Source organism: Oncorhynchus keta, chromosome 1 (genome assembly GCF_023373465.1).
Source record: "Oncorhynchus keta strain PuntledgeMale-10-30-2019 chromosome 1, Oket_V2, whole genome shotgun sequence".
Taxonomy (NCBI): Eukaryota; Metazoa; Chordata; class Actinopteri; order Salmoniformes; family Salmonidae; genus Oncorhynchus; species Oncorhynchus keta.
The window spans coordinates 85,297,346-85,310,928 of NC_068421.1; the positions used below are offsets into that span (position 1 = coordinate 85,297,346).

The following is a 13,583-nucleotide window of genomic DNA, read 5'->3' on the forward strand; positions in this document are numbered from 1 at the left end:
TCTATAGACACATTCATAAACACATTTACACACATCTATAGACACATTCATAAACACATTTACACACATCTATAGACACATATAGACACATTTACACACATCTATAGACACATATAGACACATTTACACACATCTATAGACACATATAGACACATTTACACACATCTATAGACACATATAGACACATTTACACACATCTATAGACACATTCATAAACACATTTACACACATCTATAGACACATATAGACACATTTACACACATCTATAGACACATATAGACACATTTACACACATCTATAGACACATATAGACACATCTATAGACACATATAGACACATCTACAGACACATATAGACACATTTACACACATTTACACACATCTATAGATACATTCATAAACACATTTACACACATCTATAGACCCATTCATAAACACATTTACACACATCTATAGACACATTCATAAACACATTTACACACATCTATAGACACATATAGACACATTTACACACATCTATAGACACATTCATAAACACATTTACACACATCTATAGACACATTCATAAACACATTTACACACATCTATAGACACATATAGACACATGTATAGACACATTCATAAACACATTTACACACATCTATAGACACATATAGACACATTTACACACATCTATAGACACATTCATAAACACATTTACACACATCTATAGACACATTCATAAACACATTTACACACATCTATAGACACATATAGACACATCTATAGACACATATAGACACATTTACACACATCTATAGACACATATAGACACATTTACACACATCTATAGACACATATAGACACATCTATAGACACATATAGACACATCTATAGACACATATAGACACATCTATAGACACATATAGACACATCTATAGACACATTCATAAACACATTTACACACATCTATAGACACATTCATAAACACATTTACACACATCTATAGACACATTCATAAACACATTTACACACATCTACAGACACATATAGACACATTTACACACATCTATAGACACATTCATAAACACATTTACACACATCTATAGACACATATAGACACATTTACACACATCTATAGACACATATAGACACATCTATAGACACATTCATAAACACATTTACACACATCTATAGACACATATAGACACATTTACACACATCTATAGACACATATAGACACATTTACACACATCTATAGACACATTCATAAACACATCTATAGACACATATACACATTTATAGACACATTCATAAACACATTTACACACATCTATAGACTCATTCATAAACACATCTATAGACACATTCATGCTCACATCTATAGACTCATTCATACTCACATCTATAGACTCATTCATACTCACATCGATAGACACATTCATACTCACATCTATAGACTCATTCATACTCACATCTATAGACTCATTCATACTCACATCTATAGACACATTCATACTCACATCTATAGACTCATTCATACTCACATCTATAGACTCATTCATACTCACATCTATAGACTCATTCATACTCACATCTATAGACACATTCATGCTCACATCTATAGACTCATTCATACTCACATCTATAGACTCATTCATACTCACATCTATAGACTCATTCATACTCACATCTATAGACTCATTCATACTCACATCTATAGACTCATTCATACTCACATCTATAGACTCATTCATACTCACATCTATAGACTCATTCATACTCACATCTATAGACACATTCATACTCACATCTATAGACTCATTCATACTCACATCTATAGACACATTCATACTCACATCTATAGACTCATTCATACTCACATCTATAGACTCATTCATACTCACATCTATAGACTCATTCATACTCACATCTATAGACTCATTCATACTCACATCTATAAACACATTCATAAACACATTCATACTCACATTCATAAACACATTCATACTCACATTCATAGACACATTCATACTCACATTCATAAACACATTCATACTCACATTCATAAACACATTCATACTCACATTCATAAACACATTCATACTCACATCTATAGACTCATTCATACTCACATTCATAGACATTCATAGACACATTCATAGACACATTTATAGACACATTATTTGAAACATTCATAGACACATTTATAGACATCTATAGAAACATTCAGACACATTTATAGACACATCTATGGACACATTAATAGACACTTTAATATATATGCATACACATTCATACTCACATTAATAGAAACATTAATAGACATCTATAGACACATTTATCTCTCATGCAGTTTGGTAGTGGTGTCAGTTGTTCTTGCAGTGTGTGTATTATGGATTGAGGGAGTTGTAGTGAAATTCTTCATACCTGTGTGATTGACATAAGTATGTTAATTAATTATAGAAGTGAATCTACAGCAGGCATCACAACATTCATTTATTACTACTAGAATATTCCCAATACATTTTCTTGTTCTTGGTAAGGTTGTTTTCTCCAGCCTCGTCCTTGTATCCAGATTTCCCTGGAGAAGGTGTTGGGTAAACCAACAGAGAGGAGAAGGGAACAGAGTGTGGGCCAGGGAAATGTATGCAAATCCCCTGGATGGTACATTTCCGTAACCACGGTGGTTGACCAAGGACAAACACCTTCCTGTCCTTTGAGTTTTCATACCTCGCCATCTCAATGATCTCTTAATGGAGACACCCTGTCACAACCCATAGCTAGACTGTATGTGTGTGTTCATAGCGACATCAGTATCTGTGTGTGTGTTCATTGAATTTGTGTGCGCACATCTGCATGTACTATGTATAAACTGTATGCCTGTATCTGAATTAGTCTGTCAAGCTGAATGTTCATGTTTGTTCATAATTAAATGTGTGTTTCCCCAGATAAAGACAGTATTTAGTTTCCTACAGTGCGATTGTTTCTGGCTCTGTGAACACACACTGAAGCTGTCGCTGGATCCGATAGATGAGGGGGTTTTGATGGTGTTTTATTGTAAACACTAATGCTAAACCTGTTCATCTGGCCTGTCCGTCAAGAGCAGTGGGTCCTATCAGAGCCTAGGTTAATGTCGTTTTGACTTATTGAGCATTGAGATGAGCAGTACTCTCTCTAAGCCCCTCGGCGTTGGAGATATAGATGAAATATTGATCGATCACTGGGACTGTAGTCCTCTCTAGAACGAGAGGAGAAGACAGGGTTGGTGTATGAAGGTCTTGTTGAGAGAGAGAGAGAGGGGGGTTGGTGTGTGAGGGTTATCGTTATACATGGGAGGGAATGAGATGAACACAGTTGGTCTGAAATGATGAGAGATTTATCTCTAAATACCTCTGAGGTCTAATTGGCTAGAATGGTATATGGTCTTGCCCCCACCCCTCTCTCCCTGAGCAGTGAGAATACCAGGGTCACTAAAACAGACCGTCAAAGGGGAACAACAACATTTGCTTGGCGTTCAGGGTTTGAACAGGGATTTAAGATGATGATTCCACTAATTCAGATGCAATAGCCAGAGGCATGGTGTACGAGGATTGAACAATACACTATCTCACGCTCTCTCTCCATTCCTCCTTGCTATGTTTCAGAGGCCCCAGATTGGTCAATATTTACTGTAACTTCTGTGAACAGTCTGGTAATAGAACAAAGACTAAAAATGTACAGTATTCCATTCATCTTGACCTTAATTTAACTAGGCAAGTCAGTCAAGAACAATTTCTTATTTTCAATGACGGCCAAAGAACTGCCTCGTTCATGGGCAGAACGACAGGTTTTTACCTTGTCAGCTCGGGGATTCGATCTTGCAACCTTTCGGTTACTAGTCCAACACGCTAACCACTAGGCTTCCTGCCACTCCATCTGCACACAGTACTATTATGTGACACACAGTACAATGCAGTGTGTTGTTTCTCACTGCTCATGTGATATCTCTGGGTTTGAATTATTACAATGCAGTGTGTTGTTGCTCACTGCTCATGTGATATCTCTGGGTTTGAATTATTACAATGCAGTGTGTTGTTTCTCACTGCTCATGTGATATCTCTGGGTTTGAATTATTACAATGCAGTGTGTTGTTTCTCACTGCTCATGTGATATCTCTGGGTTTGAATTATTACAATGCAGTGTGTTGTTTCTCACTGCTCATGTGATATCTCTGGGTTTGAATTATTACAATGCAGTGTGTTGTTTCTCACTGCTCATGTGATATCTCTGGGTCTGAATTATTACAATGCAGTGTGTTGTTGCTCACTGCTCATATCTCTGGGTTTGATATCTGCTCATGGGTCTGAATTATTACAATGCAGTGTGTTGTTTCTCACTGCTCATGTGATATCTCTGGGTTTGAATTATTACAATGCAGTGTGTTGTTTCTCACTGCTCATGTGATATCTCTGGGTCTGAATTATTACAATGCAGTGTGTTGTTGCTCACTGCTCATGTGATATCTCTGGGTTTGAATTATTACAATGCAGTGTGTTGTTTCTCACTGCTCATGTGATATCTCTGGGTTTGAATTATTACAATGCAGTGTGTTGTTTCTCACTGCTCATGTGATATCTCTGGGTTTGAATTATTACAATGCAGTGTGTTGTTGCTCACTGCTCATGTGATATCTCTGGGTTTGAATTATTACAATGCAGTGTGTTGTTGCTCACTGCTCATGTGATATCTCTGGGTTTGAATTATTACAATGCAGTGTGTTGTTGCTCACTGCTCATGTGATATCTCTGGGTCTGAATTATTACAATGCAGTGTGTTGTTGCTCACTGCTCATGTGATATCTCTGGGTTTGAATTATTACAATGCAGTGTGTTGTTGCTCACTGCTCATGTGATATCTCTGGGTTTGAATTATTACAATGCAGTGTGTTGTTTCTCACTGCTCATGTAATATAGCTGGGTTTGAATTATTACAATGCAGTGTGTTGTTGCTCACTGCTCATGTAATATAGCTGGGTTTGAATTATTACAATGCAGTGTGTTGTTGCTCACTGCTCATGTGATATCTCTGGGTTTGAATTATTACAATGCAGTGTGTTGTTTCTCACTGCTCATGTGATATAGCTGGGTTTGAATTATTACAATGCAGTGTGTTGTTGCTCACTGCTCATGTAATATATCTGGGTTTGAATTATTACAATGCAGTGTGTTGTTGCTCACTGCTCATGTGATATCTCTGGGTTTGAATTATTACAATGCAGTGTGTTGTTGCTCACTGCTCATGTGATATAGCTGGGTTTGAATTATTACAATGCAGTGTGTTGTTGCTCACTGCTCATGTGATATAGCTGGGTTTGAATTATTACAATGCAGTGTGTTGTTGCTCACTGCTCATGTGATATCTCTGGGTTTGAATTATTACAATGCAGTGTGTTGTTGCTCACTGCTCATGTGATATCTCTGGGTCTGAATTATTACAATGCAGTGTGTTGTTGCTCACTGCTCATGTGATATCTCTGGGTTTGAATTATTACAATGCAGTGTGTTGTTTCTCACTGCTCATGTGATATCTCTGGGTTTGAATTATTACAATGCAGTGTGTTGTTGCTCACTGCTCATGTGATATAGCTGGGTTTGAATTATTACAATGCAGTGTGTTGTTGCTCACTGCTCATGTGATATAGCTGGGTTTGAATTATTACAATGCAGTGTGTTGTTGCTCACTGCTCATGTAATATAGCTGGGTTTGAATTATTACAATGCAGTGTGTTGTTGCTCACTGCTCATGTGATATCTCTGGGTTTGAATTATTACAATGCAGTGTGTTGTTGCTCACTGCTCATGTGATATATCTGGGTTTGAATTATTACAATGCAGTGTGTTGTTGCTCACTGCTCATGTGATATAGCTGGGTCTGAATTATTACAATGCAGTGTGTTGTTTCTCACTGCTCATGTGATATCTCTGGTGCCTTTGAATTATTACAATGCAGTGTGTTTGTTGCTCACTGCTCAGTGATATCTCTGGGTTTGAATTATTACAATGCAGTGTGTTGTTGCTCACTGCTCATGTGATATCTCTGGGTTTGAATTATTACAATGCAGTGTGTTGTTGCTCACTGCTCATGTGATATCTCTGGGTCTGAATTATTACAATGCAGTGTGTTGTTGCTCACTGCTCATGTGATATCTCTGGGTTTGAATTATTACAATGCAGTGTGTTGTTTCTCACTGCTCATGTGATATCTCTGGGTTTGAATTATTACAATGCAGTGTGTTGTTTCTCACTGCTCATGTGATATCTCTGGGTTTGAATTATTACAATGCAGTGTGTTGTTGCTCACTGCTCATGTGATATCTCTGGGTTTGAATTATTACAATGCAGTGTGTTGTTGCTCACTGCTCATGTGATATAGCTGGGTTTGAATTATTACAATGCAGTGTGTTGTTGCTCACTGCTCATGTGATATAGCTGGGTTTGAATGATCTAAAATTCATATGACAGTATACACTGAGAGTAGAAAAACATTAAAGACACCTGCTCTTTCCATTACATAGACTGACGGTGAGGAGACAGGTTAAATAAGGATTTTCAAGCCTTGAGACAATTGAGACATGGATTGTATGTGCGCCATTCAGAAGGTGAATGGGCAAGACAAAATATTTAAGTGCCTTTGAACGGAGTATGGTAGTAGATGCCAGGCCCACCGGTTTGTGTCAAGAACTGCAACGCTGCTGGGTTTTTCACACTCAACAGTTTCCCGTGTTCATCAAGTATGGTCCACCACCCAAAGGACATCCAGACAACTTAACCCACTGTTCCCAGGCCCTCATTGAAAATAAGAATATGTTCTTAACATCCCTTGCCTGGTTAAATAAAGGTAAAATAAAATAAAATTAAAATAAACTTGACACAACTGTGGGAAGCATTGGAGTCAACATGGGCCAGCATCCCTGTGGAACGCTTTCAACACCTTGTAGAGTCAACATGGGCCAGCATCCCTGTGGAACGCTTTCAACACCTTGTAGAGTCAACATGGGCCAGCATCCCTGTGGAACGCTTTCGACCACTTGTAGAGTCAACATGGGCCAGCATCCCTGTGGAACGCTTTCAACATCTTGTAGAGTCAACATGGGCCAGCATCCCTGTGGAACGCTTTGGACACCTTGTAGAGTCAACATGGGCCAGCATCCCTGTGGAACGCTTTCAACATCTTGTAGAGTCAACATGGGCCAGCATCCCTGTGGAACGCTTTCAACACCTTGTAGAGTCAACATGGGCCAGCATCCCTGTAGAACGCTTTCAACACCTTGTAGAGTCCACATGGGCCAGCATCCCTGTGGAACGCTTTCAACACCCTGTAGAGTCAACATGGTCCAGCATCCCTGTGGAACGCTTTCAACATCTTGTAGAGTCAACATGGGCCAGCATCCCAGTGGAACGCTTTCAACACCTTGTAGAGTCAACATGGGCCAGCATCCCTGTGGAACGCTTTCAACACCTTGTAGAGTCAACATGGGCCAGCATCCCTGTGGAACGCTTTCAACACCTTGTAGAGTCAACATGGGCCAGCATCCCTGTGGAACGCTTTCAACACCTTGTAGAGTCCACATGGGCCAGCATCCCTGTGGAACGCTTTCAACACCTTGTAGAGTCAACATGGGCCAGCATCCCTGTGGAACGCTTTCAACACCTTGTAGAGTCAACATGGGCCAGCATCCCTGTAGAACGCTTTCAACACCTTGTAGAGTCCACATGGGCCAGCATCCCTGTGGAACGCTTTCAACACCTTGTAGAGTCCACATGGGCCAGCATCCCTGTGGAACGCTTTCAACACCTTGTAGAGTCCACATGGGCCAGCATCCCTGTGGAACGCTTTCAACACCTTGTAGAGTCAACATGGGCCAGCATCCCTGTGGAACGCTTTCAACACCTTGTAGAGTCAACATGGGCCAGCATCCCTGTGGAACGCTTTCAACACCTTGTAGAGTCAACATGGGCCAGCATCCCTGTGGAACGCTTTCAACACCTTGTAGAGTCCACATGGGCCAGCATCCCTGTGGAACGCTTTCAACACCTTGTAGAGTCCATGCCCCGACAAATTCAAGCTGTTCTGAGGGCAAAAAAGGGTGGGGGTACAACTCAATATTAGGAAGGTGTCCTTGTTGTTTTGAACACTTAGTGTATGTAGGAACTTCAAATGTGTGATTTTGTTGTAAAACATCCAGTCATGTTGGTAGCTGAAATTTATTGTAAATATAAAGTGTATTTACAGTAGATAAATGTGACAACATCTAAAATAACATTACACACAATTACAGTACTATGTTTTGGCTTTTGTGTGCTATTAATTAAAAAGATATCTCACTTGATTAGTAAACGTAAAATAATGGATAACTGATATACATTTGTAGATAATAACATCAAGGCAACCTAACAGATATAATGGCACTACAAGCACTATTATTAACCTTTCACAGTACATAACAACATATTGTCTGTCCAATACAAAGTCTCAGCTGACATTGTTGTCCAGATAGCAGTACAGGTACATGGATACCAGCATCGCTGCCACCTAGGAGAGAGAAACTTGTGTTAGGACGATCTAGATTAGAACTACAATAACATGGCTTTAATTACATGTACAGTGCCTTCAGAAAGTATTCACACTTTGTTTTGTTACAACCTGAATTTAAAATGGAATACATTTAGATTTTGTGTCACTGGCCTCCACACAATATCCCATAATGTCAAATGATCAATTATGCTTTTATATAAAAACAAGAAAATAAACATTTGAATTCAGGCTGTAACACAACAAAATGTGGAATAAGTCAAGAGGTATGAATACTTTCTGAAGGCCCTGTAACAGCTCCTGTATCCAACACTAGCTGTCATTATGGCCGGGAGTTTGTCCTGACACGATGACCTGACCATAGCCACATCTGACTGGACCATAACAGCAAACACTCCCTAGCCCTGGTGCGTACGGTTCCTACATGCACCTACCCTATCGGCTCTTCCTGACTGCTTGTGAATATGCGTGAGTCACTTTATAACATTATGATCAGATTGTAGATCAGATTTGTCAAAGCCATAAAACATCTCCACTGGATGTTCAGTACATGCAAATCAACAGCTTTTACTCATCCTGACTAGAGGTCGATAGACATGGTACACGGTTATACTCCTGCACTGAACAATGCACAGTTACATCTTTTACAGACACTCTTATCCAGAGCAACTTAAGAGTATAAATGTTTTATACTGGTCCCCCCGTGGGAATTGAACCCACGTGTCAGAAGTGCCACGCTCTACCAACTGAGCCACACGGGCTCATTTATGACCTGTTGATTTTACCTCCAGCCCTCCGATGCCTACGGCTATCCCACCTACGATGTTGGCATGCTTCTGAAGGGCCGTCAACAGCTGTTCGAAACAGCCCTGGAGAGGAACGTGTACAGAACATTCATTATTAACAGGACAATTGTTGTACATGTCTAAGTGGTTTTAAAACACAAGGTCATTAAAGGCATTGGGTCAGACTTGTTACACATTTGCACATGTGTTTTTCTCTAGATCAAGTGAAGGTTGTTGAAGACGTTTAGTTTATGATACATTTGAGTGTAAACAAGGAGACTTATGGTTGTTCCTGTGGGAAACAGTGTCACTCTGTGGGTGTCTCACCCAGTCTATGGCATGTCCCAAATGACACCCTATTTTCTATATAGTGCACTACTTTTGACCAGAGATGAAACCGTCTATAATAATATTTTTATAACAGTTCTACAAGTTCTACAAATTGGACTACTTCTTTGTCAGTTTTGTCCTTGTTTGGTTGAGTTTAAAACCATCAGAATGGAGAAAGCCCAATGAACTAATGTTACCATAAGAGTCATGCACTGCTCATGATACATAGAACTTTGATTATTCAGAACAGTGAGCTGTTGGCAGCCATGGTCTCACCTGAACATCACTGTGCCATGCCTGCTGCTGGCTGCAGGGGGCAGTGTCTAGCTGGCAACAGCTGGGTGGGTAGCTGCCCTCACTCTGCTCAGAGTAGTACGAGTCAGTAAAGTCTGTGTAGTTGGTGAAGCCACAGCAGTTCAGCTTCAAGGACACGGAGAGAAAGAGAGAAAATGTGCGATGTTGTAGCATTCTCTCAGCATTCCCTTGTAACACTGGGGTGACATGCTAACAACAATGTGCTGAAGATGGATGAGCACACGGGCAAGTTTTCACCAAAATAAAGGCATTTCATTTAGTTATTGATTTACCATTCAATAATAAAGCAACACAACATGGACGGTTATGTAACGAACAGCTTTTCTTTGGCATTCTACTTAGGTTATTGATTTGCATTCCTCTGTACTTTCTAGCCTGTAGGCTACTTAAAGATGGTGGCCATGGTCCCAGAGAGGTACGTGATGTATTGACATGCTTTTAGCAGAGAGAGAGGTTCACAAGTCAAGGTCTTTGAATGTATCAAGCATAATAAGGAGAGCTGAGCAATAGCAGAAATGTAGAATTGTGTGCAACTGAAAACACGGTAAGGCACAATACAGAAGCTATACAATACAAAGAGTCAAAGCCATGTCATTACCATTCTAAACTCTTACAGGGTAGAATGTGATTGACATGTGATAGATAGAGCATCACAAACTCAGCAGTTATGGCCCATACCGTATGGGATTAGATATCACAGATAGGGTTAGTCAGGACTCAGGAGGGCTAGCCACGGACTTGGAGGGTTCAGGCTCACCATTGTCTATGAACAACGGCACCTGTCTTGCTCCTGGATAGCGGAGAAATATTGGTAACTTGGGGTAGCCATACCTCGGTCATGGTGCTGTTCCAGATCTTGGTGACCACCGGATCGCTGCCATACTGGTTCTTCAAGACAAGGGTGGCCCATGCTTTAAGAATCCCCTCGGCCTGGAGACCATACACACACACAGACAGACAGACAGACAGACAGACAGACAGACAGACAGACAGACAGACAGACAGACAGACAGACAGACAGACACACACACAGACAGAGAGAAAGACACACAGACACACACAGACAGACAGACAGACAGACACACAGACAGACAGACAGACAGACAGACAGACAGACAGACAGACAGACAGACAGACAGACAGACACACACACACACACACAGACAGAGAGAAAGACACACACACATGACAATCCCCGGGTGCATATACACGCACCGTAGCAAATAGGGCCATTAAGCTCCTAACATCAACGACCTCTACACACACACACACACACACACACACACACACACACACACACACACACACACACACACACACACACACACACACACACACACACACACACACACACACACACACACACACACACACACACACACACACACACACACACACACACACACACAGGTCACTGAACAAACCTACAACATATAGTCTGTTTTTACAGAGTGTACAGCTCAGGCAGTCAGCTATGCATCAATAATGAAATAAATGTCTATCTGAACCAAACAAAGCACCTGGGAAATAAAACCCATAGCCTGTCCCTGAGAAGATGACTGGGACATTTTTCTCCATTTTCTCCTTTGTGATTGTAAGTGGTCACATTTACATATATATTGATGCTCCTGTTTGTTTGGTTAGGACACTTTCTCCCATTGTGTTTCATACCATATTTATTTCATACACAGAGAACATATCTATATAATACAAAGGAGTATGTTCATGCCAGAGCTCCAGTTATTGAAGAGAGAGTGAATTCCTATGACATACAGGCTTGCTTTCTTTCACCTCCCTCCCTCCCTTCCCCCACCTCCATTCCTCCCTCCCTCTCTTTATTTCTCTACCTCCCTACCTACCTACCTCCCTCCCTCTACCCCCTCCCTCTCTCCCCTTCTCTCTCTACCTCCCTCTCTCCCCACTCCCACTCTCTACCTTCCTCAATCTCCTCCCTCCCTCCCTCCCTCCCTCCCTCCCCTCCCTCCCTCCCTCCCTCCCTCCCTCCCTCCCTCCCTCCCTCCCTCCCCCTCTATCCTCCTCCCACTCTTTACCTCCCTCCCTCTCTCTCCCTCTCTACTTCCCTACCTCCATTCCTCCCTCCCTCTCTTTATTTCTCTACCTCCCTACCTACCTCCCTCCCTCTCTCTACCCCTCCCTCTCTCTCCCTCTCTCTCCCCTTCTCTCTCTACCTCCCTCTCTCCCCACTCCCACTCTCTACCTTCCTCAATCTCTTTACCTCTCTACCTCCCTACCTCCCTCCCACTCTTTACCTCCCTCCCTCTCTTTACCTCTCTACCTCCCTCCCACTCTCTACCTCCCTACCTCCCTTCCTCCCTCCCTTTCTTTATCTCTCTACCTCCCTACCTACCTACCTCCCTCCCTCTCTCTACCCCCTCCCTCTCTCTCCTTCTCTCTCCCCCTTCTCTCTCTACCTCCATACCCCCCCACTCTCTACCTCCCTCCCTCTCTTTACCTCTCTACCTCCCTACCTCCCTCTCTTTACCTCTCTACCTCCCTACCTCCCTCTCTTTACCTCTCTACCTCCCTACCTCCCTCTCTTTACCTCTCTACCTCCCTTCCACTCTGTGTGTCCTCATTTTTTCCATTTTGATTAATAAGCCCTTGGCATACAGTCACACAAAGACTCAGGGGAGCGAGTGTGTGTGTGTGTGTGTGTGTTCAGGGAGTAGGGAGAGAGTAGCCTAAGGTGACGTGGAGACATGCTACAATTAAAAGTGCCCCCCAAGAAGCGGGAAGAGGGGCTCAGATCAGAGGTGTTATTACCAGCTAGCTAATTCATCACTGTCACTCTGCCTGCCTGGTTGCCTGCCCTGCGTGCCCCTCGCTACACTGCATTCCCTCACACACACTCACATGCACACATACACACACACACGCACACACTCACACATACACTGTGGACAGGAAAAAGGCCTAAACAACCAAAACACTGGGCTCTGAGCAAGGAGAGGATAACGTACCGACTGTATCAACTAAACTGTGCAAGGAGAGGAGAGTTGTGGAGGATATTAGGCTATATGCCATTGAGTGTTATTAATCCATCTTCTACATTGTAGAATAATATTGAAGACATCAAAACTATGAAATAACACATGTGGAATAATATAGCAACCAAAAAAGCGTTAAACAAATCCATATATATTTTAGACTCTTCAAAGTAGCCACCCTTTGTCTTGATGACAGCTTTGCAAACTCTTGGCATTCTCTCAACCAGCTTCACCTGGAATGCTTTTCCAACAGTCTTGAAGGAGTTCCCACATATGCTGAGCACTTGTTGGCTGCTTTTCCTTCACCCTGTGGTCCAACTCATCCCAAACCATCACAAATGGGTTGAGGTCGGGTGATTGTGGAGGCCAGAATCTAAAATCTATTTTGATTTGTTTAACACTTTGGTTACTACATGATTCCACATGTTATTTCACAGTGTTGATGTCTTCACTATTATTTTACAATGTAGAAAATAGTAAAAAATAAAGAAAAACCCTTGAATGAGTAGGTGTTGTAAAACTTTTGACTGGTACTGTATATATACAGTTGAAATCGGAAGTTTAAATACACTTAGGTTGGAGTCATTAAAAGT

At 41.4% G+C, this 13,583-nt stretch overlaps 1 protein-coding gene across 1 annotated transcript in view; it reads right to left on the reverse strand.

The window, feature by feature from the left end:
- Positions 1 to 8,223: 8,223 nt before the first annotated feature.
- The window catches only part of LOC118396007 (tetraspanin-1), a 26,696-nt gene continuing 21,336 nt past the window's right edge, over positions 8,224 to 13,583 (reverse strand). Inside the window, exons 5-8 of the mRNA XM_052495105.1 lie at positions 10,814 to 10,912; positions 9,944 to 10,087; positions 9,338 to 9,421; positions 8,224 to 8,552 (exon numbers count right to left, since the gene is read on the reverse strand). Of these exons, the coding sequence (XP_052351065.1) occupies positions 8,493 to 8,552; positions 9,338 to 9,421; positions 9,944 to 10,087; positions 10,814 to 10,912 (387 nt within the window). The 3' untranslated portion in view covers positions 8,224 to 8,492. The remainder of the gene's footprint in view (positions 8,553 to 9,337; positions 9,422 to 9,943; positions 10,088 to 10,813; positions 10,913 to 13,583) is intronic.